This window comes from Mizuhopecten yessoensis, unplaced genomic scaffold, assembly GCF_002113885.1.
Source record: "Mizuhopecten yessoensis strain PY_sf001 unplaced genomic scaffold, ASM211388v2 scaffold4123, whole genome shotgun sequence".
NCBI lineage: Eukaryota > Metazoa > Mollusca > Bivalvia > Pectinida > Pectinidae > Mizuhopecten > Mizuhopecten yessoensis.
The window spans coordinates 570,787-594,669 of NW_018405387.1; the positions used below are offsets into that span (position 1 = coordinate 570,787).

General features: G+C 35.1%; 1 protein-coding gene across 1 annotated transcript in view; it reads left to right on the forward strand.

Moving 5' to 3' along the window:
- The first annotated feature begins 7,972 nt into the window (after positions 1–7,972).
- The window catches only part of LOC110448651, a 150,099-nt gene continuing 134,188 nt past the window's right edge, over positions 7,973–23,883 (forward strand). Inside the window, exons 1-2 of the mRNA XM_021495017.1 lie at positions 7,973–8,999; positions 22,202–22,300. Of these exons, the coding sequence (XP_021350692.1) occupies positions 8,264–8,999; positions 22,202–22,300 (835 nt within the window). The 5' untranslated portion in view covers positions 7,973–8,263. The remainder of the gene's footprint in view (positions 9,000–22,201; positions 22,301–23,883) is intronic.

Sequence of the window (23,883 nt, forward strand, 5' to 3'; positions counted from 1 at the left end):
ATAATTCTGGAACTTTTTCCATATGTTTACTTTTTTCTCCCCATTAAAGATATTTTAAATGCTAAATATTATGAAGCAAAAATTGCTTAAATTATAATGCTAAATTGATTTCTAAAAATGTGTCATGTTGCACAGAGCTTATGGACGAGGATGACCCCGGATCTCTCCAGATAGTATATATATCTTTGTGCCTTTGTCACTTGAGCTCTTACTTATGCGTTTGGCTCAAGGACTTTACAAACATCATCTAAGCTCAGAAATTGTGATATATAGTTTAGATGTGCTTGTCGTCCTACATTGGGCAGTCCGACTTATCTGATGACATCTTTTTTTAAAACATTTACATTGCCTTGTACTAGTTTAATCATCGGATACCATTTAAATGTAAGTTCAAAGCAATTGATTGAAAGCATGCGAATGTTTGGCCTTCCATCCTGTGCTGTTTTGTTACTTATAAAAGGAGATTACAAAAAACATACAGTAGTATTTTATCTTAACCCTTTCACCCCCTTGGTAACTTTTGTAGACTTTACCATACATTGATCTGGATAAGTCCATTATGGTCTACAGTGGTGAAAGGGTTAAAACATACAGTGATATTTTATCTTAACCCTTTAACCCCTAGGTAACTTTTGTAGACTTTACCATACATTGATCTGGATAAGTCCATTATGGTCTACAGTGGTGAAAGGGTTAAAACATACAATTAATCACCTGCACTGGAGTGATACTATACTAAGTATGTACACTTGTATAGATCTGCCATTGGTGGCTTTGAAATTCAATATTTGAAGTTTGAAATGTACCATGGTTTCTATTGTACAGTTGGAGCGATTGCGTTACCAGTGTTTTCATTTATAGAAAGTAATTGTTTGATATTGAGGCCAGTTGTATAATCTCAAATTGTGTGATCAAACTTGCGTGAATTAAATCGATGAGGCAATAAAACAGCCTTTTAAATTATAAAAGTGATATGTATTTTTAGCATATTGATAAAAATGAAAAGAGAGGAAAGAGAGAAATGAAAGAAAAAGAATTAAAACAACTGTATATAAGATTTTCCTATTTTAAAATCATCATCATCATCATCATTATGCCTGGGGTTAAATATAATAAAAAAGGAAATGTATTAATTGTTTATTAATTAGCTGACACTGGGCACAAAGTCTGATTTTATTTTCAATGGAGAGGCCACATTTATGATAATTTATGATTTATAGACTGGGCTTCTATGGATCTTTGATGTGACCTATTTTAATAGCCATCCATATAAAATTTAGGGCTGCAACGGTTAGAAAAAATGCCACTCGGATAACCTTGTGTGCTTATCTGAAAGGAAACTGGGTAGCCATGTTTTTATGTGAAATGAAGTATGATTACTTAATTCTTGGAATGAATAAACAAAGATGACTCAATACTTATGCCTTAATTTTGTGAATACAGTTGTAAATTGTTGCAAATTCTCAAAAAAAATATTAATTGGTTACATATTGCTAGCCTCCCAACAGGGAAGTATTTGTAGTTTCACTTTACACTGATCATGTGTTGTCAACACACATATTTCTGCACATCACTTCCTGTTGAAACACTGATGATAGCTGTCCAGTGAATGATGAGTTACATTGTTCAATAGAATGTCAGTCGATATTATGTTTACATTCAAAGTTTATTGTTTACATGCACTCAATAGTTAAAGCAAGTATGCTGTACAAGTGTTTTCAAGGTCTGTCAAACAAAAGTCAGGAATGACCTCTCCTGCCCGGAAAATCAATAAATATTGACCTACATTTTGGGACCGTTTTCGGGTACATGTCCGATTTGCTAACCAGATAGTACTTGTAACCAAACCGCAACTGGATACTCAGTTACCAGTTCCAGCCCTAATACAATTCCCTTTTTTGACTTCTCAAAACATTTCATGAAAACTTTGCAGGAAGCTTTCATGATGAGGACCAAAGACAAACCAAAATCTCTTCTTCTACTTTGAAAGATTCCTTTATATGTGTCTGCTATACATATATGTACTGCTTACATTCCAAAATATAATGAAAGAAAATCACAAATAAACATACATGCAAAAGGATATAATACTATTTAATGTTACGTGAAGAAAGCTGGACGCCCCCACCCATGCGAAAGTCACATGATTTTTGTAAGCAGATGTCAAGTTTTGGCATGCAAACATAAATCAAATCCAAAATGTACCTTTTAGCTGTTTTTGTGGCTTTTCTAGAATGCTTCATAGAGAAACAACCAGCTAAAACGTGATGACATCAGCAATTTTGCAGTCTATATGCAGCAGCATACAAACCCACTCTGAAACTAGAGCTAAATAATTGCTGTATTGTATGTAGAGGTGTCACGATTCACCGCGATGCACTTGTACCGCGATTATTTATGTTCGATTCGATTCACAATATATTTTTCTGGATTTTCGATACGTCGCGATCTGAATATTCATTGGCATATCTTTAAACCCTCAGCCAATCGGCTGCGAGGATGCAATTTTCACAAAGCATTCATAACAAAATAGCAGACCGCGATAAGGAAATAAATTTTTTTGATGCTCCGGCAAGCTTCAAATCAAAAAAGTGGAAACACTTCAGGTTTCCGGGTATCGACGGCTTATATATATCTCATTTTGTTGGTATTTTAAAATAAAGGTGTATCGAATCGTGGTATAAATATCGAGATACGTATCGAATCGTGGGTAAAGTGTATCGTGACAGCTCTAGATAAATGGCTACCAAGTTTATTCAAATCAATGGTCTTGCCCTATATTCAAGGTCACAGGGGTCAAATAAAAAAACAACTATGTGGTTGGTTCTTATTAATGACCTTAACTCATTTTCAAGGTATCGGGTGTCAAATGCGTTGAAACTTTTAAACAGCTTTCTCTTAATAACCCAAAAGCATATGGCATTGGTATATTGCCAGTATCATGCTCAGACAAAGAGCTATCAATTTTTTTGTGTGTAAATGACCTTATCTCAATAAACAAAAAGTCTAGGGTTGTGAAGACGATGAAGTTTGTTCAATGTAATGACCTTGTTTTGGCTTTCAAGGTCACAGGGGTCAAATGTGTTTAAATCCTTAATAGATTCTTTTGAATGATCTATCGTCATAAAAATTGACATTTTGTGTTAGGCTTTATTTTAGTCCACTTTTAAGGTTACATTTTGTGTGAGATTAATATATAACAGATGAGTGATGCAGGCCCATTGGGTCTCTTTGTTACATATATATATATATGTATACATCAATTACTGATGTATTTTCTTTCTCGAATAGACCTTTACACCTTTTTGTCTTCATACCCAAATACATGTACAGGTCTAGAGGCTTCACTCAACAGTTAACACAATTATTAGACTGTATACAAAATTTCCAACATCATAAAAGGCCATTAAAAGCCTACATGGGCTATTGAACTTTCAATAACAACACGTTCTGTAAATAAATCGTTATGCTAATTCAGCAACCGTCTAGTGTTAAAAATCACAGAATGACATTTTTCTATACAGACTGGCTTTGTCCGAGTAATGAAAACGGAGGGGAACTGAGAATTTATTACAGCTTTATTTTGACCTTAAGGTAATAGGATTGTGTCGCCATTTCTCAGTAGAATTTGTTCAAATTTTGTAGTTATATTGCTTTGAAGTAAAGAAAATTTTCTGTCACCAAAAAAATATAGGTTGTCAGAATTTTAAGGATTTTAAATGTAAATTTATGTAAAAAGGATTGAATTTTGAAAAAACAAATGAAACACATTTACTTTGCAAAATAATTTCAATAAAAATGATACTAACATAGATTAGTATTGCATTAATGTATATCAATTTCATAAATGTTGAAATTGTGTAAAATTAATCTTCTATAAACCATTAAAAATTGACATTTTATAATAAAACCATATACACATAGTAATTGCATGCAAGATTTATCGTTCTTGAAAAACTTCACAGTACTTAGTGAAATAGGTAGCCGGTTTCCTGAAGTACAGAAAAATGGACACATGTGACTTATTGATTAAAAAACAACTGAATTAATTCCTGGATTGCTTTGCAATACTTTAATATTGAAAGAACACAATGTTCTGTCAATAATAAGCATACAATATTCATCAGTTTAATATTAAACATTAGAATATGTGGAAATTGTGTTACTGTCTCCCTACATTGGATTTTCAACTAGGGATGTACTTCCTATTTTCGTTTAGCAATACACTCCTATGACCTTAAATAAATGTGCACAAAAGCCCTGACATTAATATAAACATGCAGGGTTCGAATTTAAGCTCGCATACTCGCAAAAAGCGAGTGCAAATTGCAAACTGCGAGTAGAGATTTCAGACACCAGCATTTTTTTGCGAGTGAAAATTTTGGGCTGAATAATCCTCATTTCTAATGGTCGGTCTTTACACATTCTTTCTTTGACAACTCGCGGTCATTTAAGCGCATTCTTGTCATTCGCCGAACGAATGATTCAGCTTTTGTCATAAACGGAAGTTTACAGTCGATACATGTCCCGTGCGCATGTCCGTTAGGAAGTACCTGCACAAATAATGATGACGCATGATGTTTTTCGGTAATCTATTTTTAGTTACTATTTATAGTGCAAAAATTTTGATGCGAATCAAAGTTGCTGATGTTGCCCTTAGAGAGTATGACCCAAAACCTGCTGTGACAAGATGGTGGTTGTCGGGACAAAGACAGAAAAGACCAAATACTCTACCATATGGAGCAAGAAACTAAGATGCAGTTTCTATGCTATATCTTAGAATAGCCTAAGCAGGCCAGCATCCTTTCACAGCAAGGTTTGCGTCATGTATATGTATCCCAATGACCATAATTTAAAATGTCAGTTAATACTGTGTTGTTTTAGAATTTAATTCTAAGTTAAATAAAAAAGTTGGAAAAATGCAAATTGCAAGTTGTTTTCTCATTAAGCAAGTAAGAAAAAATACCACTTGTGAAAAAATGCAAATAGAAAATCTGGTTAAATTCGAACCCTGCCATGGTACATAATTACAGCATGCTTAAGGACTTCCCACCCTTCGTAATACACATGTTTTTCTTGTCGTATATATCCGTATCGTCATTTCCGTATTGCGTATTGGGCATTTGTACCGTAGTGTAAATTATAGTTACACCGGGTAAACAATAGTACGCGTGCGTGACGATAATATGTGAACACCCGATATCGAGACTTAACTTCGAAATGTGTAATCACACGTACTTCAGAAATAAAGCTTATGATACAAAGACATTAATTAGCTCACGGGAAGACACTGACATACGATCAGACGACTTCAAGAAGATGTATATGAAGCGCATGGAATGCAGACTGATGTTTTTTGTTTACCGACCTCACCTGTACATATGTGCACGTGCTAACAGTAGTTCACAAGCTCAAGGTCGACTTTTGTTGTCCAGCAACTTACGCTCTGTCAAATAAATCATTTCACAAATGCAATAACAATAACTCTGTGAAAATAGTGGTTTGTAAAATATCAAGATCCCTATAAAATGCAAGTGCATGTGCGTGCACATGATAAAGGTATACCATGCGATAGATAGCCTATGGTTACATATATACCTGACATGTAAATATACAATGCATATGCGGGCAATGGAATGATGTCCAAAGTGTACATGATTGAGAGTAATTTTGTTCCATATAAGAACAGTAAATTGACAATTTAATATAGTAATTTAATTGAATTCCGTCGATTTTGGTATAGTAAAGAAAATAAGTGTCATTGTACAAATTCTATCCCTCTGCAAAAAGTTCCGCTTTTTTTCAAGGTAGACAACTCTTATCAGGATCAAAATTATTGAAAAATGTAAAATAAATTAATTATAAAGACTGTGTGTATTTGGTTCAATTTTTCACCCTTTTTGTATGAAACTATGTGTCCTGTTTGCTTTTAGCTTATATATAATAACTTTTATCCATACAATTTCAATAAAAAACACTTTGTGTAACATGTGTTGTACATATTTTATGATAAATAACATATTTGTAGGCTTGATTAGCAATGCTTCTTTTCATTGTTTTATTTCAACTTTCATTGAATTCTGCTGGCTAATTGCGAAAGGGTGGAGCCTCCTTAAGCAACAATTTTTTTTTAGGACATACTTTTACAAGGGAAATAAAACCCCTTGTCATATGATATTTGTTTTTCTTTTTATTACAATAGTATAAATAAATATTATAAATCTTTCAATTTCATTTAAAAAGCTCTATTGATTTCTGACATATCTCTTTCATGTACAAGATGCCTCAGATATTTTGTGTCCTATTTGAATGCTAATATGACACCATGAAAATCTATCTGGAATATTAATGTTATTGTTAACTCAATTTCTAAGAATCAATTTTACCAAAACTTAATGGGACTGCATGATCAGCAGATGGTCCTGGCCAAAACTTAATGGGACTGCATGATCAGCAGATGGTCCTGACCAAAACTTAGTGGGACTGCATGATCAGCAGATGGTCCTGACCAAAACTTAATGGGACTGCATGATCAGCAGATGGTCCTGACCAAAACTTAATGGGACTGCATGATCAGCAGATGGTCCTGACCAATTCTTGTTATTTTGATTTGAAATCCAATATGGCTACTGTGGAAGACAAAACCTTTGATTTTTTTTTTTTTTTAAATTTAAATGCATATTTTACATGACTGATTTCACCAAAACTTTGTGGAAATGTTTAGTCCATGGTCCTGACCGGTTGTCTAAAGACTGATTTAAGTCCAAGGGGTTATCATGGCAGTCATCTTGAGAGTCTATTTTAATATCAGCATGATCAGAATGATGTAAAACATATTTTGAAGTGTTATAGTAATATTGCCTCTTCAAAGTGGTTGTTCATCATTTCACCATTAATTAGATAATAAAACACATGTGCACATGTGGACATTTGAGACCCCAATAGGGCCTCTTTATTGTTACTTACAGACTTGGATATCAGCTATATGTTGAGCAAGAATGTATCAATACTGTACATGTACAGCAATTTAGGCTTTAAATGACCAAGTGACATACATGTACACACCTATGCCTGTATTATTGCCACAAAATCTAGCCTAACTTGACCCTGACCTGACATACAATATACACATTTAACCTTAAGTACGCTGAACAGCGTACGTAGCGTGGTCATGTTTACCCTATTTTTGTATCTAATTAAATAACTATGAAATAATTGCAAGGGACTCCAATTTTTGACAGATTTTCATATATTCCTATTGTAACTAAATGAATGAATTTCTATTGCTAGCATGATGATTGGTTACACAGAATATGAAACTTTAATATCATAATTAATATTCTCTTGAAATTTTAAGCCACCAGAAAGGCCTCAAGTCAGACACCACAATTTTTGAAGTATGTATACATCATATACGGTATAATGATATACATTATTAAAATTTCAAATACAATAAATGCTTTATGTAGGATTTTTAAGTCAGCTAGTCACCATCATGCATGATTGGTTGAATTTGAGAAAAGTTTAAACAGTTTTATTATGAAAAGGTTAGATTTTAAATCCCCCCCGGTGTAGATTATATACTGTGTTTGCTGAACATTTCAATATATGCTGGTTTTACCTGATTTTCATCATGTCTATACACTGCTAAGTTAAATGTACACGCATTCCTTTATTAAGCACATATACATGAATGCGGGTCTCAAAAAACAATGTTCAGTGTTTTGTTTGTGAATTCATCAAACGGTTAATGGCCGTCCAACGAAAAACCATTCAGCGTAGTCCTATATGTTCAGACATGTATTCCAGGTAAGCACATGATTGGTGATATAACAATTATCTACAATGTGTTCAAATCTGATGACCCATCATTCTGATAAAGCACAGGGTTTCTATTTCGCAATTCCACCCCAAACAAAAAAGGTTTGGCTCGAAAATTATTTATTGATCTATTCCTTTGCCGCGTATAGCCGTCAAGCGCTGTTAACATTTTCTGATAGCCAATCAATATACCTGGGTGGGGGATGCTTTATACCTGGGTCATAATATACTAGTCAGGTGAGACAGTATCGTCATGGCTGCAAATAGGGACAATACCTGAGTATACAACATCATAACATTGTTCAGTAGGTGCCAATAAGTGGATTGGAACCCCATTACCCGTTTGGATTTTTAAATTTGGCATAGGTATATAGAGAAGGTTTAGCAGTGGCCTTTTCTCTTTTGCTGGCTTTCCAGGGAGAAACACACAGTGTTTTGTGGAATGCCTTCAATAAAGAATGTACAAGTTGCGGCTTATACTCCTGGAGAAGAATTAGATGAAAAAGATGGGAAGGTACCATCTCGACCCGGAACTGCTGATAGTTTGAGGCCATCTACTTCTCAGTCTGCAGCTACAGCAAAAGATGTCAAAACAAATTCTCGTCCAGTAAGTGCTGAAAGAGGAGTTATAACACCGCCGCGACCAGCAACCGCAGAAAAGAATCGGAAAACACCTTCTCGTCCAGCAAGTGGTGCAAAAGATGTGAAATCACCATTGCCTCCTTTAATTGGAGATAAAAATGGCAAGGCTTCTCCACGTCCCACAAGTGCAGACAAAGATGGCAAAGCGCCTTTCCCCCCACCAGCTTCGGGGGGAAATGGCAAAGTTCCGTCACGTCCTGTTAGCTCGGAGAAAGATAAGATCCCTGTTAGGCAAGAGTTGAAGCTGGAAGGCCTAAATAAGGATGAAGAGTTGGCCTCTGGGTCCGAGCTTCCCTCGTGGGTTCCTGGACATTCCTTCTCAGAACGTCAAGGGTTCGCTTGGACAGCACCACCTCTTGGTTTCCAGAACCAAAAGATGCAGGGAATGGCAAAGGAAAATTCTTTTGAAATATCCTTCAGCCCTCCTCCTGAAACACAAATATACGAAAAAGATAGGAGTATTTGGACCCCACCCCCTGAGCCTGCTTTTCCAGTGTATGAGGATGACAATCGTTTCATTCCTGGCTCTCCATCAGGTCAGTAATTGTAACTTCTCATATTTATTTTCATTGTTTTGCATCCTACTGTATTTTGAGGTGAAACATATATTTTTCTCTAAAATTTGTTTTGTGGAAAGACTGACATAATACCAAGTCAACAACTATTCAACTATTTAAAAGGCCCTTAATATTACCTGTAGATTATAGATATTGTCAACTTGATGGTCTTATTATTTATCTGGGTATTAGAAAAGCATTTAGTTATGTAATATAACTAGCAGCATTTACCTAACTTATCTACCACTTTTACATACCGTCGTATAAATGTTGTGCTTGATATTAATGCTAATGTTGACTGCAAAGAAAAGATTTTCTAAAAGCATTCAATGTTTGGTAAAAGTTATTTCTTAATAATACAAAATATAATGGACGCTACCAGTCAAGGAACTTGACTAAACAATGTTGCTATGACAACTGCTGATAAACACTAGTATATTGCTGTTGACTTGACAACATTCTAAAAATAAACCCAAGTAAGTGGGAGGTGTTTCACATGCCAGTCAGCATTACATAATCCGTTTTTTATACCTGAATTTTACAGTAGCTTGTGTCTGCAGGAAAAATTCAGAAAAGATAGGCAATACTTTAATATGATTAACGAACGAATCCTAATTTTTACTTTCTTTTGAGAAAATAAGGCATTTACTTGGCAGGGGGAAGCTGCCTTAAAAAAAGAAACAAATTATCTTATTTTCAAAAGTATTTCAAGGTCAAACTATAAAATCTCCATGTATGGTTTGTCCTACCAATTTTTCTGTGACATTGCATTTTGGTCCATTTTTGGACAGATTTACATAAACTTCACAAACATTTAACAATGCCTTGGACATCTTTTTATATATTCATGACAAGGCCAAGGTCAAGCTCACTATGACTAGAAAAGGAAGGGAGTTTTATATTATTTTCATATCTGTTTGGTTGATCATGGACACAATTTTTAACACTGAGCTACAAAATGTGCTGTTACAAGAGCATGACTCCAAACACTACACATTTGGTACACAAACCAAGGTAGGGTCCTTATATAGTGCCTTGATTTTGTAATGGGGGAGCTCTCGTGCATTTTCAATAGTTTTCCTGATATCATGGAAACAAATGTCAAATAGCTAAAAATATGAGATTCACCGTTTTCTGAAGCATGACTTCAAAATGTATGGATAGTTACTCAAAACTTTGTACACATATCAAGCTAGTGGCTTGTTACTGGCATAAACTATGTCTAAACTATAAGACTCGGTGAAAAAGGAAAAGCAGTGACTATGCTCTCATTTGAGATAAATTTATCATTTTGCAAAATTGTATTCTGCTTGTTCGTTTGTTCAACATCAATTGCTAAAAGATACTGTGATGATTTGCTTTATGAGAGGGTATCACAGGATAAATCAAGTTTAATAAGAGACATGCATGTTTTATTACCACATGTGACCGCTTCCATATGAAAAACTGTTAAAGAGTTTGCACATTAAACTTTTCAAACAACTATTAGAACATACATGTGGGGAAATTGTCCAAATTCATCAGTATATACTTGAGCCAGCTCAATTAAAAGGTTAAATGGCTGGTTTTGATGTCACCTGATATGCCAAAGAGCATCCCCAATGTGCCGTATTGGACATATCAGGTGATTGAGATGGCCATGGCATTTCCAACATTCCAACATTCTTTTACCACAAAAAAAGTTCTGCTACCATAACTAGTATCTGATGGTGTATTACATAAACGTGTATTATCTTGTTGAAAAATAGTGCCATGACATAAACACAGGAGTACAAATGTACCACCAGTCTCAAAATCATGTTTTAATGACTCTCGATCCCCATTCAAAGTTCCATACACTAGCTACTACAGGTCTGATACAGTTTCCAGCACAAATATCACCCCAGATCATCACCTCGCACTACATCTACCATGCTATTCCAGGAAAATGTAGTTTACAAATAGTTAACCAATATATCTCGAGACTCAATGTCTTTCCCATCACGTAGTAACACTTAGCTCAATCTGGATTCATCTGTAAAACGAACATTACTCCAATGGCTTAACATCAAGTCAATTGTTATGGTGACACTGCCAAGATCAGTTAGACGGGACTGGTGCAAGGGCACTGATGCTTTTAATGGGGCAAATTTCAAGCAGTTTGAGATAGTAAGGGCTTACATGCATGACCGCCACTAGCAATGTCTTTGTGATCTCGCTCGCAGGACCAAAAGATTCTGCAGGTGCAGCAGCCCTATCTGGTGATCTCCCCGAGTTTTCAATACATGAGTTCTGCTCAATGGTACTTCGCAGATAGTTAGATGTTGACCCGATTTGCTTCAGATTACTCAATCACAGTTTAATTGTCTTCACAATTCAACCAAATCATTGCGGAATTAATCATTGCTACACTAGCTACCAAATGGAGCGTGCCAACAGCCAGCGCTAAACTTATAACAGTCATGGCATAACTGAAATGTACATTTCTTTTGCCACGGAATAAAAAAAAACCCAAACATTTCAAGATTTTAACCATTCACTGTTGTAATTCCAGAGTAATTGGCTAAAAAGTATTAGATCTTTGGCCACCATAAACTTTCTTATTTTTAATGGATTCAGAATAAGAAGCTGGTTGTAAGATATTCCTTAGCAAATTTATATACTACACCAGTTGGTTTATTTGCTGAGTATACATATATTGTCAGGAGACAATAAAGAAGAAAAATAGAAGGGTTTATTGTAGTTATTGTTTACCGAGAAAAACAAAACACAAATATTTTAATTGAATTAGTGTACATAACATAATCAAAACCTGTATGTTAAAAGATGGAAGAAAACATTTTACTGATATTTTATTTTTATAGTTGCGTCATTCGCAGATGTCTTATGATTTGAGAGGCTTCAATAACCTGATTGCTTAAATTTCATATTTCATCTTCTGGTATGTGTTCTATAATAATGGATTTCTAGGTAATTGCAAAGCTCATGGATTGCTATAGTGCTGTTTCCATTTGATGTTTTTTCATATTTTTCTTGCCAGTTTTTCTTTTCTTTTTGATATACATGTAGTAACATTCCTTTGTGATAGATGACTGAAGTGTAAATAATTCTGTTATGCAAAGTTATATAATTTAAGGCTTACGTTTGGGAGAAGTTTAAGATTAAGTATAGGTTTAGATCACAAGTTGGTAAAAGTATAACTCTACCTGTAATCAAAATTTAAAAAGCTGTTTTGTACGACACCTTGGATTCAAAGCTGTTCCCCTTTTAACAATAAAGAACAAAAGTATGAATACTTTGGGTGTTAAACATTATGTATATTTCTCTAACTCTCATTTTCTTTTCTTTTTAAAGATCTGTTACCTTTCATGCACAGTCCTGTATTGTGCTCTTTTCTATGAGATTTTTCTATATATATAAATTTGAAAGGTATGGCCAGACTGGAGACTACTTCTCCTATCAATGGATATTTGTGAAACTTTATACATGCTCAATACTTTAGGTAGCTGTACACTTCTGATTCACTTCTGATTTCAATTATTCAGATAACGGTTACATGTACATGTATGTCCCTTTCTGATTCACATTTATAATTTTTAGTTGGAATTAAATTCGATAAACTATCGTTAAATGAAATATGATGTAACAATTTAAAGGCGCATTGGGATATTTTATAGCCTGTGGCATAAAGTTAATTGTAGTTTAAATAAAAATAAATAAATCCAATTATCATTAATTAGTTGTGCATTTAGGAAGAAAATTGTCAGACTAAAAATATTAAACAGAAAACCCATCATATGAGTGTTACAGCATCAGTGGATCTAACATGTTGTTTTGAGCCCTTTAGCCCTTTCACCCCTATGTAACTTTAGTAGACTCTTCCATGCATTGATCTGGATGAGTCCATTATGATCTACAGTGGTGAAAGGGTTTAGAGAGTTATGGTCCCTGACATAATTATCTTGATATTTTTTTACATGTTGGCTGATTTGCTCCAACAAATCATATCGACAGATTTCAATAAAAGTTTAGATGTACCATTTCTTATTGTATAATACATTTATTTTTTCGTATTTTTGATATACCCTTGATTCAGTTGAGTGTTAAAATATATAAAGGGCCTTTGAGTGATTTTCATGAGATTATATAAGGTGATATTGTTAATATTTCCTCTCTTGTTAATATCAATCACTGGAATATTTGATATTATAGGATACACTCGATCTATCCATATGTGTGGTAACATGATAAATGAAGTTGGTTTGGGTATATTTTGTAAATTTTAGCTTAAGGTCATCTGTTAATTCAATTCAAATTTTGAATATATCGGGTACTGATTTAAAGTGCCATATATTCCATGCAAAACACCATTTCTTAATCTTATGATGATTAATAACTGATGTGAGCTACTAAGGCTTTAAAGATTTCAGAGTCTAACATTAAGATCAGTTGATCATATAAAATTGCTAAAATAGTAAACTATTGTCTTAATTTTTTTACTTATATATAGAAATGTTCGTGTGATAAAAACGGAATCCTATGTTAAAAAATGATAAATTTATAAATCATGATGTCTATAGATTGTATCTGAGATATATGGTAGTCTGTTCATAAGCGGTAATGAAAGGTTGTTTTGAAAATAGGGCTTTGTGAATTAAACCACTACCAGACTAGGAATATTGTTTTGTTGATTAGAATGTACCTGATTTTCTTTCTTACAACTTGGGCATTCCTTCTAATGTCACTGTCAGCAGCATTTTCTCAGCAGCAAAAAAAAAAAACAACAAAAAAAACCCACCTGGATAGGAACAACATTGTGCGAGACATTGTCATATTGGAGTATAAAATGTATTAATTTCATGTGGATATAAGTTAACTTGATGAGATTTACAAAGCAGTTTGATACAATCAGATTTTATTGCATATTACTCGTATACTTTAATAAACGTAAGATGTTTATTTTTAAATCTCCCCATTTCAATGGAGATTATTGGGAGATTGTTTTTTTCACATACAATCATGACTTAATGCAAACCTTAATTATATTTTTGAAAAAAAGATTTATGAAGTTGAGTTATATATGCTAGTATATATCATGAGTCATGATGATCTAAATTAGGTAAATAGTTATGTAATTGAAAGATAATAAGGAATTAACAACATCACTACACTATAAGGGTGGTACTTGGTCATGGAATTATAGACCTTAAAAAAGTTATTTTCCTGTTGAATTTATGTTATATGTTGCAGACCGTTCTTTTTGAACACTTCATGATTATTCCAATTAATGTTATAGACAAGTAGCTATATAGTGAAGTACACTGTATAACCATATAAAGATATCAATGATTTCTATCTAGCACAGTGGATTTGAAAGCTCCTTGCTTTATTAAATCAAGACGTCCTGGGGTCAAATTCTTGTGGCTTGAGATATTTTGTAAAAAAGGAAATTGTAAGAAATATATTTCTTCTGTATTTATACCCTTTTCTATAATTAATAAGCATTCAACTTTATGCCGGAAAAATACCAACCACCTGACTGTATGTCTATAGCAATTTACATATATCTTTATAGATTGTTATGTTGAGATAGGTTTTACATGGATTAGTTTACGGACAGATGAACTCAAATTAAAGCTAAATTGGGGTTCGGGAGTGTTAGTGGTGTAATGCGGGGGTGTTAGTTTAAAAAAAATAATAAATGTGAAAATTCAGCAATTTTTAAGAATGAGTCATAGGTTTTTTGCTTAATTATTTACTACACCACATTGACTTGCCTGCATGTACCTACATGTGTATACTTCGTGTCACTGAGATTCGTTTTGTATACATTTTCAGTGGAGGTTGTCGGGGCAAAGTCGCTAATGGAACGAAATTAATTTACTTTTTACTTGAATTCCCAGAAATGTTCACACAAAGATTATGTATATAGGTACTATCAATAATTAATCATGAATTGATTTTTTACCGTTAGCTTATTATAGATCTTAGAGTTCAACTAGTGAGACATGATGCTTTAACATTACGAATAAACTGAAATGAATGCAGGAGTGAATTGTGTACACATTGCTTTGACAACCAATAGTTCTTTGAGAATGTATTCCTCGGAGAAGTTAAACAATTCCTATTTAAAAAAATCACTTATATGCATTTTTGGAAAATCAAACAAAAATATATTTGTGTGTTTACTTTTATGCTGTGATTGGTCAAAGATACCAATGTAAGGTATAGTATGTGGTTTCGGTGATTTTCTTTTTGTTTAGACTCTATGCAGAACAAAGTCGTACAATATCTTCAGTGTTATCAGAAATATATGAATTTTTGTACAATTCATAAAAATAGTATTTTCTTCCAAATTTTGGAGCAAAAACTTCTTTAACTTACCGTATTAACCCATGTAATTTGCGCACCCATGTAATTTGTGCAGGTACTTTTTGAGGCTGAAAATCCCCCCAAAAGCTTCTGCTTAAATATTTTGCGCACCAACAAAATGGTTTAGTAACCGCGGGTGCATATCTCCTGGTGAAAGACATAATTAGATACCTTTTATTGATCATAATTACGATCAGTGAGAAGGGCTCATCATGGGGGATTGGGTATCGTCACTTCAAACCAGGTCATGTCACAGTTCAGTTTGGCCACGGAATTAGATTATCTAAGTCTGTGGTTTGGCGATATTTTTTGGCCACACAATTATTACCTACTGTAAAATTATTAAAATCGGTCATCTGTGGTCATGACTGCTGGTTTTGCGACATTTACAGGTAAGTTAACCGGAGGGCATAATTTCACAGATATTGTCTGGTCCCGGTAGGATCGCATGCTTCAGCGTAAATTATTGACACTTCTCAACACTACAGTCAATACAAATTACAATGCAGTAATTAGCCAACACTATATCTGTGATTACCCATTAATGATAATAATAATAATATACAACATTTATATAGAGCCCTATATAATTTGTAAAATTACCTTTAGGCGCTTTACAACATATGGATAATAGTAATGGTTATAATTGTGAAAACAAACAACAAAGGCTTGCAATCACTTTCATACATTTAACAAGCAATGTGCACATAATTGAACAAATAAAAGGGTGGTATTTACATGACGTCTTTGCAAAGATTCTAAAATGCAGACATGAAGAGGTGAGTTTTTATGTCCCTCTTGAACTTGGCCATGGTATTTGACTTCCTAATAGCAGATGGTAAGCTATTCCACAACATAGCGGAAACCCTCCCAAATCATCTGTTTCCGTAGGTCACAGTACAAGTTTTTTTGGACACACAACAAAGATTCTGACTCCGACCGCAGTGATCTTTACGGCTGATACAGGGTAACAAGCTCCTGTAAACAATAGCTCTACTAATTGAAGTGATTTGCAGTCGCGATCCCGTGTTGTTCTTTTCACTCACCAACAAGTGGCGTGAATTATGAAGTCCTACTGCATTGTCATAACTACAGACTGATTTGACCGATAAGGGATTATAAAAAAATATGTTTATACTAGAAGCGTGGACAATCAATACATCCTCTTCAAATCTACTCCAAGGATTTTTTTTTTAAAGCGGACTATTTTTACGATGCTTCATTTAATAAATATTGAAATAATTCACGAGGTTATTATCAATCACATGTTTATGTAATGTTAGACGCGAGATCAGCATGAAAGTGAGCCGGGAAAAAAATATGCTGTACGCATAGGCGATTTGAAAAAAAACCTAACAGAACTTACATGGAACGGAGCTTAAATTGAACAACTACATTTTCGTAAATGTACCGAGACGTTGAAACTTAAGTTGATCGGCGATTCTCTGGTATAGGAATTTGGCTAAACTTTCTTTGTTAATGGTTACCTATTAAATAATACTTTTCACATAAACGCAGGTAACAACACAGTATGTACCAATTGTATCTTTTATTGATGTTTGACATAAATAAATGTGTTGATCGTTGTTTGTCTTTGAGTTCCGTGTACCAAGGGATCTCATGTCCAAGATGGCGGTCTGCCAGAATCGTCGATCTTTTCATGAAAAAAACTTATATCTATGTATTTTAATTTGCGCACCCCCTACTTTGGGTATTAAGGAGGCTCCACACTTTCGCAATTAGCCAGCAGAAATTCAATGAAAATTTCACATAATGGTTATGTCACTATTTGGAGATGATTTTATAAAAATCTAAGCTGTCCGATAAACTGGGGATTTTTTTGTAAAAAATACAGAAAAAAATGATTTTTTGTCAAATTCAACACTTTCACATTTTTTGAGCGTGTGGCATTGTTCAAAACTATTGCAACAATAAAATAATGAAAAGAAACATTGCTAATCAACCCTATAAATATTTTATTGGCTCATCTGCTTGAAGGGCTACTGAGCTTATGCCATGGCGCGTCGTCCGTCGTTGTCCGTCAATTTTTCCTTTTAATGACTTCTTCTGAAGAATGGACAGGCCTAGAGTCATGATATTTGGGTGGTAGCTTCGTTGGTAGGAGCCTGACAAAGTTTGAGAATGAAATGACCTTGACCAACTTTCAAGGTCACAGGGGTCAAATATGTCAAAAACTTCAAATGACTTCTTCTTTAGAACGAAAAGGTATAGAACCTTCATATTTGGCTGTTGGCTTCATCAGATAGAGCCGAACTAAGTTTGTAAATGTAAGTTACTTTGACCTACTTTCAAGGTCACAGGGGTCAAATGTGTCAAACTCTTCAAACGACTTCTTCTGAAGAACTAAAAGGGATAGAATCTTCATATTTGGCTGATGGCTTCCTGGGATGGAGCCCAACAAAGTTTGAAAATGAAAATGACCTTGACGTATTTTCAAGGTCACAGCGGTCAAATTTGTCAAACGATTCAAACGACTTCTCCTGATGAACTAAAAGGTATAGAATCTTCATATTTGGCTGGTGGCTTTCTGGGATGGAGCCCAACAAAGTTTAAAAATGAAAATGACCTTGACGTACTTTCAAAGTCACAGCGGTCAAATATGTAAAACACTTCAAACGACTTCTTCTGAAGAATTAAAAGGTATAGAATCTTCATATTTCGCTGGTGGCTTCCTTGGATGTCCTGATAAAGTTTGAGAATGTAATTGACCTTGACTTACTTTCAAGGTCACAGTGGTCAAATATGTAAAAACTCTTTAAACAACTTCTTCTGAAGAACTAAAAGGTATAGAATCTTTATATTTGGCTGTTGGCTTCCTGAGATAGAACCAGACAAAGTTTGAGAAAGAAAATGACCTTGACATACTTTCAAGGTCACAGCAGTCAAATATGTCGAACACTTCAAACAACTTCTGAGAAACCAAAAGGTATAGAATCTTTATATTTGGCTGGTGGCTTCCTGGGATAGAGCCCAACAAAGTTTGAGAATGAAAATTAGTTTGACCTTCTTTCAAGGTCACAGGGGTCAAATATGTCAAATGCTTCAAACAACTTCTTCTGAAGAACTGAAACGTATAGAATCTTTATATTTGGCTGGTGGCTTTCTGGGATAGAGGCCGACAATGTTTGAAAACGAAAATGACCTTGACTAACTTTCAAGGTCACAGGGGTCGGGTATGTCTAATAATTAAAACGACTTCTTCTGAAGAACTGAAAGTTATAGAACCTAAATATTTGGCTTGTAGCTTTCTGGGAAGGAGCCCAACAAAATTTGCGAATGAAAATGACCTTGACCTTCTTTCAAGGTCACAGGAGTCACATATATGTCTAACGCTTAGAACAACTTCTTCTGAAGAACTGGAAAGTATAAAACCTTAAAATTTGGCTGGTTATTTTCTGGGAAAGAGCCAAACAAAGTTTGTGAATGAAAATGACCTTGACTTACTTTCAAGGTTACAGCGTTCAAATATGTCAAACAGTTCAAACTACTTCTGAAGAATTATAATTCATAAAACTATAATATTTGGCTGGTGACTTCCTGGGGAAAATATGTCAAGCAATTTCTGAAGAAGAATCAAAAAGCATAGAATCTTATAATAATATTTTGCTGGTAGTTTCAACAGATGGAGCCAACAAAGTTTGCAAGGGAAATATTTTTAGTGCAATATAATATTTAATGAGAATATTTTGCTATGACTGCTTAAATATTCAGGTGAGCGATACAGGCCCTCTTGGGCCTCTTGTTTATCATAAAATATCTACAACATGTTACAAAAAGCGTTTTTTATTGTAATTGTATGGATAAAAGTTACTTAATACAAGCTAAAAGCAAACAGGACACAGTTTCATACAAAATATACCGCATATGCATGGTATATCAACATGTCAGGTACATATGTAATCATATAGGCTATCTCATGGTATGCCGTTATTACGTGCACGCACATGCACTTGCATTTTATAGGGATCTTGATATTTTACAAACCACTATTTTCACAGTGTTATTGTAATTGCACTTGTGAACCAATATATCTGACAGAGCGTAACTCGCTCGACAACAAAAGTCGTAGCGACCAAGAGCTTGTGAACTACTGTTAGCACATGATACATACAGGTGAGGCTGGTAAACAAAACACATCAGTCTGCATTCAATGCGCCTCATATATGACATTCTTGAAGTCGCCTGATCATATGTCAGTGTATGCCCGTGAGTTAATTAATGTCTTTGTATCATAAGCTTTATTTCTGAAGTACGTGTGATGACACATTTCCAAGTTAAGTCTCGATATCGGGTGTTGACATATCATCGTCACGCACGTGTACTATTGTTTACCCGGTGTTACTATAATTTACACTACGGTAATGGAATGCCCGATACGCAATACGGAAATGACGACACGAAAATACGACAAGAAAAACATGTGTGTTACGAAAGGTGGAAAGTCCTTAAATTTCTGAAAAAAAGTGGGCAAATAACATAGGTTTTTACGGTACTCTTTTATCTCAGAAAAACTTAGGTTTTCCATACTCCCTATTTTTAAATTATAAAATGCATTTTTTCACCAATTCTTTTTTACTGATTTAACACTTGATATGAAAAGTTCTGCTATTAAACTTTTTAGGTCACCTGACCTTTAGCTTAAGTGACCTATGTCTATTCATCTTCTTCCGGCGTTGTGAGTCCTCCATTAACATTTGATATTTTCAACTTAACTGAATTCTGTCGAAGGGGTCGCTTAGAAATCAAATATGGCCACCAATGCCGCCATTTTGAAAAAAAACTATTTCAAACTTAAAGTCAAGTTCTAATGGGCCGATTCAACTGAAACCTTTGAGGAATGAACGACTCATGGTCCTAGCAAAGTGTTGTTATTTTTAGGATCGATCACAAATCCAATAATGGCCGCCATGACTTATAGACCTCGCACTGGTGAAATACATTTTTTTGTATGACAAATAATGTACGATTCTCCTTTGACATCATTATTTCAACAACAACAACATAATAATGTAGGACTCGGGTTACTGTCAAGGCCGATGCGCCTCTTGTTTATTATTCAATGGATCTAAAGAAATTGTGTTTTTCCTTTCTAAAATAGCCACAAAATGGGGGGGGGGGGGACCTTGTGCTTATTTTTTTGCCATATAATCTTTCGTGTTAATTTTCACCTTTTGCAGCCCTTCTTAACCATCGCTTGGAATTTAACTAAATTTTACTGGAAGCATCCCTAGGTGGTGGGGATTAAAAATTGTACAAATGGTAGGGTTAACCCCCCAGGGGGCTGAGGGGCGGGGCCAAAAGGGGACAATTTGGCTATATTGCTATAAACGACTTCTGTAGAACTGTGCAATGGATATCAACTATATTTGACTGAAAGCATCCCTAGGTAGTGGGTATTCAAAATTGTACAAATGGCGGGACTGATAACCCCACAGGGGGCTGAGGGCGGGGCCAAAAGGGGTCAATTTGGCTATATTGTTTTAAGTGACTTCTCCTCTGGAACTAAGAGATATTTTGGATATCAACCATATTTAACTGGAATCATTCCTAGGTATTGGGAATTCAAAACTGTACAAATGGTGGGGCTGACCCCCTAGGGGGCTGAGGGGTGGGGTCAAAAAGGGGCAATTTGGCTAAATTGCTTTAATGACTTCTTCTGTAGAACTATGCTCTGGATGTCAATCATATTTGGTCAGAAGCATTCATGAGAGGTGTGAATTCAAAATTGTACAACTGGTGGGGCTGAGGGTTGGGGCCAAAAGGGGTTAATTTGACTATATTGCTTCAAGCGACTTCTCCTCTGGAACTAAGAGATGGATATCAACCATTTTTTACTGGAAGCATCCCTAACTTAAATGGGGATTCAAAATTGTACAAATGGTTGTGTTGACTCCCAAGGGGGCTGAGGGTTGGGGCCAAAAGGGGGCAATTTGGCTAAAATGCTATAATGACTTCTTCTGTAGAACTATGCGCTGGATATCAATCATATTTGGTCAGAAGCATTCATGAGAGGTGGGTATTCAAAATTGTATAAATGGTGACTTGAGGGGCAGGGCCAAAATGGGTAATTTGGCTAAATTGCTATAAACGACTTCTGTAGAACTATGCCATCAATATCGATCATATTTGGTGGGAAGCATTCATGGGAGGCAGGGATTCAAAATTGTACAAATGGTGAGGATGACCCCCGGACTAAGGAGTGGGGCCAAAAAAGTTTATAACTTGGAAATGGTTGAGATCTCCACCATATAACCATATATCCAATTCCTGAGTATAAAGAGAAGAATGCACATTTGCTTCCAGGATGGCCCTAGGGTCTGGCCCCATCCTTGGGGACATTAGTCCCTGGGCCATAACTTTAAACGGTTGAGATCCCCACCCCAAAACTATATACAAATGCTGGGCATAAAGAGACGAATGTAGTCATAACATCAGAATAGACCCTGGGGTCTGACCGAACCCCTAGGGACCTAGTTTCTTAGTCGTACAGCTTGGAAACAGTTGAGAGCCCCACCCTATAACCGTATATACAATTGCTGAGTATAAAGAGATGAATGCATATATGCTTCCAGGATGGCCTTGGGGACTGCCCCACCCTTGGAGACTTAACCCCTGGTTCAAAATCTAATACAGATTTGCTACAAGGATTGGCCTTGGGTTCTGGCATATTCCCTTGGATCTCATTTGGAGAATACTTTGCCATGATTGCTTAGGTATCCAGGTGAGCGATACAGGTCCTCTGGGCCTCTTGTATATGTTTATATTGTTAAAAAATGTCAGAAGTTGATAACCAATGTTGTTAATTTCAGAATCCAAACTTTCCCGACGAAAACCCTGCATTGCACTGGCCGTAGCTGGAACAGTCTTGGTGATCCTGATACTGATTGGTGTTGGAGTCTATTTTGGAGGTTAGTTTTTGGATAAATAATCATTGATGAGGTGTTCATGCCACCAATGACTTATTCTGTAAATAATAAATTCCACAGATAGAGGCGTATGTATGGCCTGTACAGATTCCCGCTCCGTGTTCCACATAGGTGGAGTGGGCCGGGTCTAAGTGTGCCATGTCCTCTTGATGCTACATGTATTTTCATCTCAAACAATTCTTTTATGCATCTTTAGTCTTGAAAGAGGAGTATGTTGCAGTTATGACACTGCCTTTGAATTGAAGCTGACAGTGCAAGCTAAGAACCACTGAACTACAAGACAGTGCTTTACACATTGGTTGCTTGTTGCAGATGTTCAAAGTGAAAAAGAATGTTCAAGGTCAAACTGATGTATCAGCACTTAAATAATTCTTTGTGTACACATTCTGCAGTGTGCCATGCTTTGTTGGGCAGGGATTCTCTGTCATGCTTTTCTTTCAGAATTAATTAGCACTTGTTAACATACTGCATTCTGTGAAACGTCATCCAACTTCAAGTTCTTTTGTTATGTATTCAAGCTCTCATTGACAACCAACCTTTGCTATCTGTCCTTTAATCTTGACCTCGACCATTTAAGTCCTGAATCTCATCATGCATACATATCTTTCATTCTGTCCACCTATCAGTTACACTTAGAGCTAAAAATATTTCTATCATACAAACTAGCATTACAGCTCACAGTGCAAGTTAAAAACCTTTCAATTTAGATTTTAGAAAATGATATTTTTTTCTGGTTTTGAGATCTTCCCCATTGACTATCTCTTCTTGCTATCAATTTCTAAGGAGGCGTCAACATTTTAGTTTGTCCTTGCTTGGTAACGAGTATGGGTCTCACTGGGTACCCGAATCGGCAACCAATATAAAAAATAATTCTCAGATATTGTGTATCCAAAATAAAAGATATATCAGTGAAAATAATTCAATAAATCCCATATATATCATCAATCTTTCATGTGCATTAGAGCTGCCCCAACACACCAAAACTTTATTATGAACTCGTAGTCTTGGTGGTGTAGACGCTTGACTAGCAAAATGTGTGCAAAGTGCAACACTCCCAGGTGTGTAGTCAACAATGTGATATTTGAACTCTTCTGATGGAAAGAATTGGAATAAAGTATTGTTTTCACACAGGATGTTATTACAACATGTACAAGTTGGATATCTAAAAGGTAGGCATCAGTGTTAGTGGAATGCTTGTTTCTTTCAAGGCTGTTTTTTAGGGGGGGTGGGGGGTGAGGGGAGATGGTGCATTAGATAATTTTAATGGTCATATTTTACTATTATTTCTTCTTTACTTAGATAAATTCTATCTTTGATGTGTTCCATTTCCATTTTATTCAACTGTTCTGATAAAATATGTTGGATAAAAATTGTGAAAGTGTTCTATTTATATAGTATTATCTGATCATAGTGTCACCTTGTGCACAAATGTACATTCTAAAATGTGGGCCCTTCCTTAGATACAACAGCCAGAAGAGATTGTCACTGAGGAAGATCTCAAAACCAGTTTAAAAATCAAACTTTTTTTTTTAAATCTCAATTGAAAACTTTTGAACTTGCACTGT